Source organism: Mustela putorius, unplaced genomic scaffold (assembly GCF_011764305.1).
Source record: "Mustela putorius furo isolate JIRA1106 unplaced genomic scaffold, ASM1176430v1.1 tig00000056_pilon_pilon_pilon, whole genome shotgun sequence".
NCBI lineage: Eukaryota > Metazoa > Chordata > Mammalia > Carnivora > Mustelidae > Mustela > Mustela putorius.
Genome location: NW_025421263.1, coordinates 4993326 through 5009017, shown reverse-complemented (window position 1 = coordinate 5009017; position 15692 = coordinate 4993326). Strand labels below are relative to the sequence as shown.

The 15692-nt window shown below is 36.7% G+C and overlaps 1 protein-coding gene across 1 annotated transcript in view; it reads left to right on the top strand.

Moving 5' to 3' along the window:
- MAP9 (microtubule associated protein 9) overlaps nt 1-15692 on the top strand; it is a 34138-nt gene that overhangs the window by 6434 nt on the left and 12012 nt on the right. Inside the window, exons 5-10 of the mRNA XM_004772029.3 lie at nt 2858-3087; nt 8949-9042; nt 10519-10757; nt 12795-12865; nt 13890-14058; nt 15019-15108. Coding sequence (XP_004772086.1) covers nt 2858-3087; nt 8949-9042; nt 10519-10757; nt 12795-12865; nt 13890-14058; nt 15019-15108 — 893 coding nt within the window. The remainder of the gene's footprint in view (nt 1-2857; nt 3088-8948; nt 9043-10518; nt 10758-12794; nt 12866-13889; nt 14059-15018; nt 15109-15692) is intronic.

Genomic DNA, 15692 nt, shown 5'->3' with positions numbered 1-15692 from the left:
AGGGGCAAGAGAGTTCTCTGGAGGCTCTTTTATAATCCCCTTCATGAAGGTTCCACCCTTGTGATGGGGTCACCTCCCTACTGCCTTAATATTATCACCTTTGTGTTTAGGATTCCAACCTAAGAATTTGAGGGGTACACAAGCATTTAGACTGTAGCAAAGACTTTACCATTTATTGGGAAGGTATATAAAAGGTGTAGTAAGAACGCAGGAAAGGAGGCACCTAAGTTTACTTGAGGGCATCAGGTAAAGCTTCCTGGAGGAAATGGCAATAATAGTTCTGACTGAAATAATAGTACCCATAGTCAGGAGTCTTGGTTGCAAATGACTTGACTCAAACTTCAGTGGAAAGAAATTTATCACCTTATTGAGCATGGATGTCAAAAGACCTCTCTTTAGGTCTGATTAAATTTGTAAACCGTAGTTTTATGTGATCTGCATTCTCTACTTCTAATTCTTCTTCCCTCCCTGAATTCCAGACCTCCTCACTATCTCCTCCCACCCCTGTCACTGGCCCAGTTACTCCATCCGCTGGTCCTGTATTTTTGTCATTGGGTCTCTTTGTCTCAGACTTCCCTTCACCTGGCAGGAAAGAATGCCACTAGTAGTCCCCAAATCATATCCTTTGGGCCTTGTGACCTTAAAGGCATATCCTCCAACTCTAAATAGAAAAATACTGACCTGACCATCTGCTGTGGACAGGAGAAATGATGTTTCTGTGATAAGCTGGGAGGGTGACATATACTCTGGGCACACCCCTCTCACTGAGGTACGGAGGAGATGTTTGTTAACCCACTAGAATTACAAGGATGGAGAAGAGGAGAGACTACCCCAAAGAAAACAGGAGTGACAAACAAACCAAAAAAAAAAAAAAAAGAAAGAAAGAAAAGTTTACCACAGTTATTAATGTTCACTGAGAGCATTTACCATGAGTCTGGCACTGTGCTATGCACTTCATTTTCTCACTTAGGTGCCACAGGGGCCTTGGGAATTCTTAACTAATTTTACTAATGGGGAAACTGAGCTCGTGGAGATGATATGGTCATGTAAGGTTATAATGCTAGTAAATGTCAGAGCCAAGATTCATGTATGAAATACCTGAACTAGACACACTCCTCCAGACAGAAGGTAGAATGGTAGTTGCCAGGTGCTCTGGGGTGAGGAAAAGGGGGTTTGCTGTTCAACAGGTATAAAGTTTCATTACGAAGGTGAATATATTCCAAAGATCTGTACAACACTGATTCTCTAGTTAACAGTACCGTATTGTACGCTTAAAATTTGTTAAGAAGATAGGCTGTAACCACAGACCTGGTTACAGACCTACCTCTTAACAATTTTGTAAATTGTTCTTGCCACAATTTACAAAAAAAAAAAAAAAAACCTGACTCAACACCTTCTTTTAGGCATTATATAATATTCTGCTTACACTGAGGCTCGAAAGACAGGCAAGCATTTGTCAGGAGAAGCAGCGGGAAGTGGACATTCTAGTTAGAGAGATGAGCTGGGTAAAGGTATGGTAGCAGGAGGGATTGCGGCACAGCAGGGAGACAGCAGTGAGCCTGGCATTTCTGGAACACAGATTACAGAATGGATGTGCAGGTAGATGAGGCAGCGCCAGCTGGAGAAGACCATAAGACCTTAAGCTTTTATTCCACAGGATTTGACGCTGGGGAGCCATTGAGGCATTTTATGGAAAGGAGTAATGTGATCTGATTTTCATTTTTCAAATACCTTCGAGGCAGTAATCTAGGAAAGAGCGGATGAGGAGCTGTGGGTGGGGATGCAGGAAGTGGGTTAAATGAGAGATGTAGCAAGAAGAATCAGTGGGGTATCCTGACCCATTAGATAGAGAGGGAACATCTGGGATGGCTTGAACATTTCGCCAGGTTTAGAACACAGCTAAAATTTGCAATTGAAACATTTATAGTAGTGCCACTTGGTATGATGATGGGGTCTTCTAGCAGTGTTCATAAGGCCATGTGTAGATGAAGAGGAGGAAGATGCTGATTATTTTAGTTTGAAATTTTGTTAGAGGGAAACACTGGTAGAACAGTGAAGAAATGGATATGCTTAACAGGTAAAATTTGGGCAAAAAGTTTATGTAAAAACTTTCTTATATTTTGAGGGCTGGACATACACCAGCCCTAGATTGTTGTTTTAAACTTGGAAGTAATGGAAATAGTCACTGAGAAATTTGTAATAACTGCAGAAAAGTTTTATGGGCAAAAAGCAGCAGCTCATAAATGTTCTTCATTCCTCTGTCCAGGGAGAGCGAACACTTCTGCCCCAAGTACCGACATCATCTTCGAACTTGTAACAGAACTTACCTTTCTCTTAGAATTTCTGTTGTTTAGAACCACCTCCCCTCCCAATCTGTAAAACCCTGGACAGGGCCATGGTCACTGTCTTGACTATCAAGTCTGGGAATGTGACTAATCTGTATGCGGCCTAGCCACAGATACTGGCTGAAGGCTCATAGATGAGCCCCCTCCTGTTAAGAGAGGCAGAAACTGGGGCATAGTTGGTGGTTTTTTTGTTTGTTTTTTTGTTTTTTTTTAATTTTTTGCATGCTAGGAGAGTTCATAAAATTGAAGCGTTAACTTTTCACAAAACATAAGTATGCTGGTTCCTTCCAGGATGGCAACTCCTTTTAATAAAGAAAATTTGGTCATGAGCTGTTGCTTATTTGTGCTTCTGGGAGCTCTGTGTAGAGAAGGGTTGTGGGCTGCTTCTGGCTCTCCAGGACAGAGAGCCACAGTACGCAGGCACAGGAAGGAAGTGGGGCGGCGAAGTGTGGTAGATGAAGTCATGGGCACTGTTCGGTATGCTCACCTTAAAACGGTTTATTTTTCAACAGAAAATGGCAGCAGTCTTGAAGCAGACAAGCACTTTAAGCCTTTACCTCGTCCACGGAGCATGTTGAAAAAACACAGCCACAGGGAGGAGAAAGATGGGCTAGGCAAAGATGAGACCACTGCCCTCCATGAAGAATTAGAGGCACACTCTGCACCCTCCCCCTTTCCAAAACTAAGTGACAGACAACTAGAAGCTATGAAAAAATTGTTCTCCGAAACCCTCGATCCTGAGGTTAGCACTACTGTTGAATTGCTGGCTTGTGCTCTTGAACTGAGGTCTTTGCAGCTAATTATGGAAAAGAGAATATTTGTGTGCATGTATGTGCATGTGTGTGGATGTTTGTGTGTGTCATACATGTTTTCTTCAGCAGTTGATAGGGAAATCTAAAGTGTTTTTTTTTAATAAACAGTATTCCACTGAGTCTAAAACTTCACCAACTCTAAGATATAACAAAGATGTAGCATTATTTTATGTACTGCTAAGAAAGGAGAAAACTATAGACACCAGTAATTATAAAATGAATCATCCAATTGCAGAGAAAGTAAAATGTGAAAAAAAAAGTTGCCCTTTTGAATCTGTGTGATACTATCTTTCATCGTAAGAATTTATAGGTTTATTCACATACCTTTTTTTTTTTTAAAGATTTTATATATTTATTTGTCAGAGAGAGAGAAAGAGCACAAACAGGCAGAGTGGCAGGCAGACAAAGAGAGAAGCAAGCTCCCTGCTGAGCAAGAATCCCAAAGCGGGACTCGATTCCAGGACCCTGGGATCATGAACTGAGCCAAAGGCAGCCGCTTAACTGACTGAACCACCCAAGTGTCCCATATTCACATATCTTTGAATTATATTTTTTATGGCTAAGGATAATATAGCCAATGTCATTTTATTTATTTGGTTTTATTCACTCAACAAAGGTATATTGAATGATCATGGCATTGTCCTATATTTTGGGGATCTGCCAGAATGGGAGTAAATGTGACCCTTTGGGATTTCATCAGGGAGTTTACTATGTATTGTTATTAGGAGAGAATACTGGACCTCCCCTCTTTACATTGCACTGTCCCTAGTGAACTGCCACCTAACATTTAGAATGGGAAGAACACTCTGTCTCCATAATCTGCTTGAGCAAACTGGGGGAAAGGAATGGAGCGGTACCTGACTAAGCTTCTTTCTTTTTCTCCTCACTCCTCTGCTGTAGTGATGTGTGTAAAGATCTGGTCCCTGGAAGGTGGTACAGAGGGAAACTGGGGGTAACTCCTGTGTGTTATGACTAAATAAATAAACCTTTCCAGTTCAGACAAGGAAGTATGAGCACGGTAGACAACAGGTTCAAATCTGGTTTCGTAGTTTAGCTTTGCCAGTAAAGCTGACAATTTGATATAAATCTTTCTGACCTCGATGTGCCCTTTCCTAATTTGTTCTGAAAAATTCAAGAAAAGAAAAAGAGGTGTTCTCAAACCCAGTCATTTTATATTTAATAAAATGATCTGTTCAAGCAGATTTCATGTTAGTTTACTGTAACTGCTATAACAAGCTGCCACAAACTCCAGACAGAAGCCTCCAGTCTGGAGGCTAGAAGTCCAATGGGCGGTGCCATGTTCTCTCTGAAGCTTCTAGAGAAGAATCCTTCCTTGCTTCTTCTGTTGGTTACCAGCAGTCTTTGGTGTTCTTTGGCTTGTAGCAGCATCACATCCTTCCTTTGCTCCATCATGACGTGGCCTTCTCTTCCCTGTGTCTCAGCGTCTCCCTCTCTTTTCTCTACAAAAAGGCACCAGTCATTGGATTTAGGGCCCACCTATTCCAGTATGTTTTCATTTTAACTACTGCCATTTGCAAACACTTTATTCTCAAATAAGATCACATTCTAAGGTTCTGGATAGACATGAATTTCAAGGGGACACTATTGAAAGTGGTACTGGTGCCTCGCTTTAAATGCTCTTTGCTAACATTTCCGTATCCCTTGATTTAAGGGGGAAAAATGATATTCCTAAAGTTTTTAAAGTAACATCACATTATGACAAAATTTAATCAAATAAGACACCAATTTATAATCCCACAATCTCATAGTAACTATGTTTATCAATTTTATTTCCTTTTAGCCTGTTTTTCTAAACTTTTTTTTTTTATCACATTTGTCATCTTAACATAATGTTTGTATCATACTTCTTTTTTATCTCAATATTAGATCATGAAGTGTTTCTATGCTGCTGGGTGATCTGGAGACCATATTCTCCTTACTGATTATAACATAGACCATAACACAAAACTTTTATGTTATTGTGGGGTATATTGGATAAAACCTAAAGAAATTTTTTTAAAAAAAGAAAATACATTTAAAGAAAATATATTTAAAAAAATGACAGTGAAAGTGAAAGGCATCAAAAAAATGGGGTGCTCCTGAAGCAGTGCAGAGAGGGAAATTTGTAGTTGTCAATGGTTTTAATAGAAAGGATAAAAGGCTTATAAGCAATGAACCCATTTTCTAACTTAAGGGTATAAGTAAATTAAACCCAAAGCAAGTAAGAATAATAAGGGGGCACCTTTAAATGTATTTTCTAATTTTCTTTTTGACTGGTTATTTTGTGGTGATTAGTTTTATTTTCAAATATTTGTATCTTCTCTAGATGTAATTTTGTATTGATTTTTAATTTGATTTTGTTATGAGCAGAGAATATATCTTACTTGATTTCACATTTAAAAAATTTCTTTAGGTTTTTTTTAATGGCTCAGCCTAAGTGTATCTTATGAAAGTTCAATTTGCATTTATAGAGAACGTAACTTTTGCAGACATTGGGTGTAATGTTCTATAACTTCAGTTTGCTCAAGGTGGCTGGTAATGTCTCTGAAATCTTCTCCATCCTCATTGTTTTTGGGTCTAGTTGTTTTACCGAATATTGACTAAGGGGTGTTGAAATCTTCAGTTATGTTTGTGAATGTGTCTCCGCTTCCCTTTAGTTCTGTCAGTGTTTTATGACTCTGTTATTAGACACATACACATTTATTATCATTATGTCTCAACCCTATTTACATTATGAAATGTTTCTACCCCTGGTAATACTCCTTATCTTGCAGTTTGCTTAGTCTGATTTCTTAGCTTTCTTATTACTGGTATTTGCACAGTGTACCTTTTCCTATCATTCTCTTCAAACTACTTTTGACTTTCTTTTTTAATTTTTTATATTAACTCTTTTGTAATAATTATTTGGTATTACCTTTTTTTTATCAAGTCTGACAGTTTACTTTTTAATTCTATTCCATTTGTGAGTGTATAGTCCATTTACTTTTTTTTTTTTTAAAGATTTTATTTATTTATTTGACAGAGATCACAAGTAGGCAAAGAGGCAGGCAGAGAGAGAGAGAGGAGGAAGCAGGCTCCCTGCAGAGCAGAAAGCCCGATGTGGGGCTCGATCCCAGGACCCTGGGATCATGACCTGAGCCGAAGGCAGAGGCCTTAACCCACTGAGCCACCCAGGTGCCCCGTCCATTTACTTTTAATTTGGGACTGATTTGTTGCTGTGGGTTTTCTGTTTATTGCATTTTATTTAGTTGATTTATTCTTCCTCTATAATGTTTTCCCTGCCTTTTTTGTTTTTTTTTTTGAGAGTTAACCACATGGGTTTTAGTTTCCAATTTTGATTCCTCTTTTGCCTTTTTAGCTGTACTTATTTGTGTTATATTTTTAGTAGTTGCTCTGGATTTCAAGATGCAGCTATGAATTATCAGTCTACTTAGATACTACACTATTTCATATTTAATATAGAAATCTTGTGATAGTGTAGTTCCATATATTCCCTCGTCCATCCTGCTATTGTTGTCATATTACGCTACATTTATATATGATATGATCCTCACAATTCAGTGTTACAATTTCTCTTTAAACATAATTTTTTGTCTTCCACTTTTAATAAATTAAAGGAAAAAAATAAATACAGTTTTCTTAAATTATATATAGCATTTCTGAGGATCTTTATTCCTTCCTATAAGTCCAAATTACCTTCTAGTATTATTTCCCTTCAATTTTAATAACTTATTTCTGTTTCGCTAGTGATGGGTTCTGTAGTCTTACTTACCTAAAAAATATTTATTTCATTTTCATTTTTGAAGGATTGATTAGCTGAATATATGCTTCAGGGCCAACAGTTCCCTTCTCATCCTCGCAACTCTTTATAGGTTTCCATTTTTCCTGGCCTGTATTATTTCTGGTGAGAAATCAGTGGTAATCATTTTGTTGCCTTCCTAAATATATCTTGTTTTGGGTTTTTTTCTGGTTGCTTTTCAAAAATTTTTTTTAATTTTGTATTATAGCATTTGACTACAGAGTAACTAGATGTGTGTGTTTTTAAAAAGTATTTACTTGGGCTTCTTTGAGTTCTCAGGATGTATAAGCTGGTACTTTCTAAGAAAATGGGAAGTTTTAAAATACTTTTTTCCTGCCATAGTTTTCTTTTCTCTTCTTTTAGTACTCAAATCTTTGGTATGTCTCATCTAATCTCTAAAATTCTGTTCATGTTTCTTCAGTCTTTATTTCCTTTGTTTTTCAGATTGAATAATTTGTATGGCTCTGTCATCAAGTTCACAGCCATGTTCTGCCATCTTGATCTGCTGTTATCTATCCAGCAAATTTCTTACCAGCAAATTTCTTATTTCAGTATTGTAGTGTCCAACTGTATAATGCCCATTGGTATTTTTATATTTCTAGTATCTAAGATCCCATCTGTGTCAGCCTCCATGCGTGCATTTCCTTTAAGTGCTTGAGCATATTTATAATGCCTACTTTAAAGGTTAATTGTAATATATGGGTCATCTCTAGGTTAGTTTCCAAGGACTATTCTTGTGATTTTTGTTTTCATGAGTATGTGCCACCATTTTCCATTTCTTTACGTATTTAACAACTTTTTGATTGAATACAGGACATTGTGAATGATTATGTTATAGAGATTCTAGATTCTGTTATGTTCCTCTGAATGGTGTTTTAGTATACGGATATTGTGGCTGAACTCAAATTCCCAACTCTGTCTCCCTTGTTGCAGATATCTGCTTAGTTCTTTCAATTTGTAACTGCTGTGATTTTATAGGATCTTTTCTGATGTCTTTTCTATGCCATGCATAGATGAGCAAAGAATTTTGAGTGAATTTTATATGAAGATTTTGGGGTTCATGCCTACTGCAGCTCTTCCTCAAACTTACTGGCTGATCTTCTAGTCCTAGACTCTATCCTCTGCTCCCTTAAGCTAGCCCAGTAAGGCTGTAACCTTGTACCACTCGAGCTGCACAGATGGGTGAACTCACTCAGACATAAAGCTACTAACTTGCTAGTCCCCTCTGCAAAGCTTTGTCTCTCGAGGTAGATTCCTGTGTTTCATCCCTTTTGTCATCTTCCTAGATGGTTTCTATTTATTGCTTTTAACAAATAATTGTATTTTTACCATAAAACATTGTGGAAATAAAAAATAGAATTTATTATTTATACAACAAAGTCAAACTTCTTACAGTGTGATACCATCAACTTTTGGCTAGATTACTGTTCTCTAAAGAGATGTGTAGTTCACACACACAATTATTTTATTTCAGATATACTTTTCAGAATTTTGAGGAAGACTCAAGTGCATGAAATCTATACTATTTCTATCTAAATATTTGGTAGTAGCTGTTTACTTGGTTTTATAAATTGCTTTCATTTGCCAAATTAGTAATATTTGACACCAAGGGTTTTTGCCTACTGTCTCCTTTATGCTTTCTTAGAAATAAGAATTAGAGAAAAATATATCAAATCTTCATCTCAAATATTTATGAGATCTGATTTGAGATTAAGAGTTTTGAAAATCACTGAAAACAAATATCGAGATGCTGGCTCAAGAACTAGAATAGCTCTTTAGTGATCCCTTTTAATGATCAAGCCATCAAGTCTTCCACGTAAAGCATGTTAGCCTCCATAGGCTTAATGCTTTTGGTGTTTCAACAGCAAACTCCTAATTATGATGATTTCAGACTTTTAAAATGGGCTTAATAATGCTGTTGCCCTACCACAAATCTTAAGAACTAAACCTACATTGTAAATTCTTTCTTTCTTTCTTTCTTTTTTTAAACAGGAACCATGTTTAACAAGTTTATCATCGCCATCCCTTAAAGAAAGTCTTGGAGATTCCTTTTCACCAGGATCTGGAGGAAAAGCATCCATAAAAGGTGGTTGTATCAGATTATTACATCTTAGTTTATGTGTGAACTCTATACTGCTTAGAATCCTATTTGTAAAAGAAAGAATACATAGTTATAGGAATGACAGGTTTGTATTTGCCTCAAATTGTGCTATTTACTAACCATGTGATTTTAGATGCAGAATTAGACACAGTTCCAAGAGTAAAGCAACTAATCTCTCTGACCCTGTATACTGATCTTATAATGGGGATCATAAGAGCAACCCACCCCACACAGTGGCCATCAGAACTAAATGGGTTAATGATACATGTAAAGCACTGAGAACAGTGTCATGGTAAGCATGCAGTTAGTGTGAGGGGTAATGTATGTCTTTCCCTAGTCCTATGACTTAGAGCTTCATGAGAGCTAAAAAGGCATCACTGTTTCTAGGACCGAGATGTGTAACATTTATTAAGTGCTTGCTGTGTAGTATAGTTTTTGTCATTTTACAGATGAGAAAAACTGAAGTGCAGAGATATTGAGAAACATACCCAAGGTCAGTAACGGAGCTGTAATTTGAATCTTTGGCTCCATAGTCGTTCTTTTAACTGTACGCATTGATTAGCAGCTCTAAAGAATCCACTGATGGTACTTGGAGTCATGAGTGCTCTCCAGATGAACAGGTCTAACTCTATTACAAAATTATCTTAACTCCTGCTTACTGCAAAGCAGGTTTCAAAGATGGCTTTAATGAAAGCAGCAGAATTAAGACTTTGACAATAAAGAGACAAGGTTGCCAGCAGGTGGCTCCGAGTAGAGCTGAGAGTTGGTGATTGATTTCTTTCTGTTAAACGTTCCAAAGTGGGGCAGACAGAATAACAGAAGCAGTTCTGTGATAGCAAAATGGGATCTTCTCATGCCAGAGCCTGAGACTGTCCTTTGGAGCATGGAAAGGATAAGCAACAGGCTCACCTTTAGTGCCTGTTAGTAAAGGCAAGCATCTTAACAGGGATAAAGCTGTCTAGAGGATGGCTTTATTTGGTGTGATGACTCTTCTAAAAGTGCATGGGTTCTTGGTTCCCCTGCACCTATACAAGTTTACAGCTGTACTGATTGTGCCTCTGGTAACGTAGAGATGTGTGCCTCCAGCTTACATAGCCTCTTGTTCCAGCTAAGAAGGCCAGACTTTGAATAGAATAGATATTGCCAGCCTACTTACTTACTTACTTGGTTTATCATCAACAGGAGCTTTTGGTGTGTCTTTTGCTTTAGGATAGTTATTCCATTTTTTTACTCATATATTTTTTCTAAGTGTTAGGTATGTCAGGTGTTTTTGTAGATTGAGTAGCCATTTTCTCTTTCATAGATCACTGGAGAAAAGTTTACTCAGGTTGAATACAGTAGCTCTCCTTTATTGTATTCTGAAAGACAAAGAGTTTGTAAACACTCCTTTTAGTAGAAAGCAAATGAATCTGTCACTAGTTCGGAAGGGAGTTTCAGTTTTGTGACTCTGTCTCAAAATAGATCAGAACGAAGAACTCCCTGAAAACCACATGAGATCCAATGAAAATGAAGAGAATTCATTTTTGATAGACTTTGTCACTCCTCCAATTGAGAAATCCCAGGAAAGTCAAGTGATTACTGATGACCTTGAAGAAGAAAAGGAGAAAGCTGAACTGATGATGAATGACTTAACAGTTGATCCACCATTGTTGAAAGATCAGAGTATCTTAATATCTACTGATGCAACGGAGCCTTCAAAGGTATTTGTATGAAATTATGCCTTTTATACTACAGTTTGAAACTCAAAATAGACGCTTTAAATATTTTATCTGCCACATTATGTACTTCTGAATTGTCTGTGGAAAACTCATTTTTTGATAATGACATATTGTTAGGTAGACAATAGAGTCAGTAGAGTTTTACTTTGGTGGAGGTTTGCAGTGAATATAAAAAAGTCAGTATTTCCTTAAAAATTATCAAAGGCATATGATCATAATATACTCTTAAATATCTCAGAAATACAAACCCATAAGTGGGTAGGTTTCTATAGGTCTCCGTATTATAAAAATATAGCTATCTGGAACAACTTCTGAGGTTTTGAATTAGTGAAAGTTACTCTTTTAGGTATCATTTTTAAACATTTTACAAATTTTTTTTTTAAGATTTCATTTATTTGACAGACAGAGATCACAAGTAGGCAGAGAGTCAGGCAGAGAGAGAGAGAGGAGGAAGCAGGCTCCCTGCTGAGCAGGGAGCCCGATGCGGGGCTCGATCCCAGGACCCTGGGATCATGACCTGAGCTGAAGGCAGAGACTTTAACCCATTGAGCCACCCAGGCACCCCGAAACATTTTACAAATTTTAAGGAAAATCCTTACGACATGTTATCACCGTCTTGCTTACTTAAAAGGATGGACAGGATTATTATCACAAACGTTATTATTACTATTATTACCTTGAGAACCAAATGTTCGGTGTGTAGGATTACTTGTCACTATACTACAAGGTGTCAGAAAACTATAGTTTTTAAAATTTATGGTACAGTACTTTTAGTCTTTATTCCTCTTAAATTTAGTCTTTATTCCTTATAGCTATAGTTAGCTGGTAGCTATGTATACCTAATCTTGGGGAAGGTAACAGTGCTAATTGAAAACTGTGGTTGAGTAGGACTTTTATAATACAGAATATTAGTGCTAGTGCATTGTATTAAAATTTATGGAGATGGTTCATTAAACTATGTTCCAGTTATATTGTTCCTAACCACTTTCTTCAGGAAAAATCACTTATGCCAAGTTAGTGATGTGCTTACATCTGTGGTCTCACTTCAATGCTAGCACTGATCTGTCTCTGTAAAGTAGAGAAGTTACTCCTTAAAAAGAAAAAGGGTATTCTGGAACTTACAGACAGGATCCTAGAAATGTCTAATAGGGGCAATTCTCAATAACAACAGGGAATTTTGTATAACAAGTAAGAGTGTAACATTTCGTTTGATTGAATCCTTGGCTTTATCCTTACTGTGTCCTGAGGGATCTTCCTCAAGTCTAAATCACATCACTCCCCTGCTAAGTCTCAATTGGATTGTCATCAGAAGAATAAAATGCAAATTCCTTCCCACATCCTCAGGACCTCACACTGTTCTTCTCTGACTATATATTCATCCACTCCCGCTGCCATTTGCTGTGCACTGGTGTCGTTCATTTTCTGTTTCTCAAACTATCAAGCTCTTTCCCTTCTTAGGCTCTTAGTACTTATTGCTTCTTTCTTCCCACAGACCTTCCTTGATGCGGGCCCCTTTTTACCCATCATTTTACTTGACACTGCTGTCAAGACCTCAGGGAGGCCAGGGGCACCTGGGTGGCTCAGTGGGTTAAGCCTCTGACTTCGGCGCAGGTCATGTCTCAGGGATCGGGCCCTGCATTAGGCTCTCTTTGCTCAGCAGAGAGCCTGCTTTCCCCTCTCTCTCTGCCTGCCTCTCTGCCTACTTGTGATCTCTGTCAAATAAATAAATAAATAAATAAAAAGGAAAAAAAAAAAGACCTCAGGGAGGCCTTTCCTGGTCACTGTCATTAACGTAACCCCTCACCCTAGTCACACTCACTGGACCCTAGTTTATCTCCATTATGACTCACATTTGGCTTTGTGTTTCACGTCCTAAAATGTAGCATCCTTATTAGTTTCCAGTAGCTGCTGTACTTGACACATAGTAGATGCTCTAAAAACATTAATTTCCTGGCCTCTAGGCAGGTAACTATGACAGTTACAGTGAGTAATCCATCTGTGGTATTTTCTCTTTAATAGAAAACAATTGAAGATAGAAATATGAAGACTAAAAAGTCAACAAATTCTAGAGCTTCCAGTGCATCTGGCAGGTAATAAAGCTGTCGTTATCCCTTATTAATGAATGTACATTCCAATATAGCTAGTTTTAATTTAACTTCTGTAAAGTGAATTTCATTTGGTATTACTTGATTTTCTTTAAACTCTCATCTCATGAATGAATGAGTTCATTACTTCATGATAAAACTCCTGAGTTGATCATATTCTTTTATGAAAAGGAGTTGGTTAGGAGTTCTCTATGCTCTGCATTGGTCCTACGATGGAGTTTCTGTCCTGTTTTTCCTGAGACAGTTCATATCAGTAATAAAGCTGAAGTCCAGCATCATACTTCTCTATTAAACACCTTTGTCTCACACATGAAAATTGTACTTAAAACCTTGAGGTTCTGTGGACTAAGTTGGTTTATTGAGATGAAAAGACTCTATATTGCTTCATTCACACTGATGATAACAAATGCCTAACTCATAAATGATAATCAGAACCTTCTCAGTCTTTTCAATTACCATAAATCAAATAAAACTAGAGTCCGCAAACTTTAACTGTAAATTGCCAGTTAGTACATGTATTGGACTCTGTAGGCTGTATGGTCTCCATTGTAACTACTCAGTGCTGCTGGTGTAGCAGGGGAATAGTTGTGGTGCAGTAAACTTAAAAAATAAATAGACGGTACCAAACTGGATCATGGGCCATATTTTCCTGCCAATCCCTGAAATAGAGGATGCTGTTCTAATTTTATATTTAGAGTTGTTTTTTGTAACAAAATGATACAAGAGACTTAAAATCTACTTTATTAATACTTTTTTTTCCATATAACTTGAGATGTAGTCCATTTTTCTTGAAAATGTTCTAATTATAAATATCTTGAAAGAGCATCCATTTGAAGCTCTTAGTAGATGAAGAAAAACTATCATTTTTCTATTTTATCATCACTTCCAAAGTACTTATAATTTATTAATTTACAATATAATTTCAAATATAGTAGTTGTGAATTCTAGTGAATTTTTCTTCTACCAAGTACAACTAATATTTTCTGTTGATTTATTTGGATCTTTTCAGATTAATGACCCCTGAGTTCTTAAAGAAATCTAATTCTGTAAGGAGACCTCCGTCAACAACTACCTCTTCTCACTATTTAGGGACTTTGAAAGTCTTGGACCAAAAGCCCTCACAGAAACAGAACATAGAACCTGAAAGAGCAGACAGCATAAGGGCAGCTGTTTATCAGGTAAAAAGGAAAACATATAACAAAAAATGAAGAACTGATCACGTAATAAGATTACCTATTTACCAAGGAATAAAAAGACCCTATCATAAATGATGGCTTAATACTTAATTTATTAGGAAAGATGTTCTTTTATAATACCTGAGCAACCCAGAGTTTTTTTTGTTTTACTAGAATACTTCCTTCCAAGCTTTGCTTAACCGATCATGGTTGTTTAAGAGAATATGCCATAGCAACTTATGAAAATACGATAAAAGCAAAAATACTGTTAAGGTCTATACATGTTTTTATACTTTTTCTCCTTAAAATGTATATTGTTAAGAACACAAAGAGTTTTACTTTTTTCCTAAGACTTTGCATTAAGCTTATACTGAACAAGACTTTCCTGATTTTTTTCACAGTTCCCAAAGACATCCTTTTTTTTTTTTTTTTTTTTTTTTTTTTGGTCTTGTTTGTTTTACAAAATAGTACACTAGTACACTTTAGAAAATTATACTTGTAAATTTTGGAGAAAAATGTTAATTTATGTAGCCATTATGTTCAATCTTCAGAGTCTGTTGTTAAAACTAAGATAAATTTTATTTTCTTAACTCATCTTTATATATTAGAATATTATCAGAAAAAGAAAAGTGATACTAGTTTATATGGAATTTCTACATTTTGTATTTTGCTTTTTTAAAATTTCTTGGGTGCTCCTGTGGCTCAGTTGGTTAAGTGTTTGCCTTCAGCTCAGGTCATAATCGAGTCCCACAACAGGCTCCCTGCTCAGCGGGGCATCTGCTTCTCCCTCTGTCCCTGCCCCCTGCTTGTTTTCTCTCTCTCTCCCTCTCTTTCTTTCTCCCCCCCCATTCTCAAATAAATAAAATCTTAAAATAAAATTTCTATCAAATATTTCAGAAATGAGTAAGAATTCTGAATCATTTGGGAAACTGAATGTTATATACTTTTTTCTTGTTTTCACAGGAGTGGTTAGAAAAGAAAAATGTGTATTTACATGAAATGCACAGAATTAAAAGGATCGAAAGTGAAAACTTAAGGATCCAAAATGAACAGGTATTCTGAAATATAGAAATGGAAAATATTCTGGGTTTTTAAGTTAATAAAATATCTCTGAGTAACATTTCTAAATCCACTGTTTTTTAAATGGCAAAATAACATGGATATAAAAGAATTGATTACTGATTTTATTTCTCTGGCACTTCATACATTTTTAGTTTGATATAAATATAACCATCTCACATGAAAACAGATATGCAAAGATTTCTGATTTTTGTATGTGTGGAATATATTTGACACTACTGATTTAGGAACTTAACTATTACTTGGGCTACCTATTCACTCTTACTTAATTTTTCACTGTTAAAATTGACTTCAGTCTTACAACTTAGCCAGGAACATAAAGGATCAGCAGATATGAACCTCCATTTTTCCTCTTTTCCATCTTGAATTTTATCTATGTCCTAAAGACTAACGTCTATGGAGGGGTGCCTGGGTGGCTCAGTGGGTTAAAGCCTCTAGCTTCGGCTCAGGTCATGATCTCAGGGTCCTAGGATCGAGCCCCACACTGGGCTCTCTGCTTAGCAGGGAGCCTGCTTTCCTCTCTCTGCCTGCCTCTCTGCCTACTTGTGAGCTCTGTC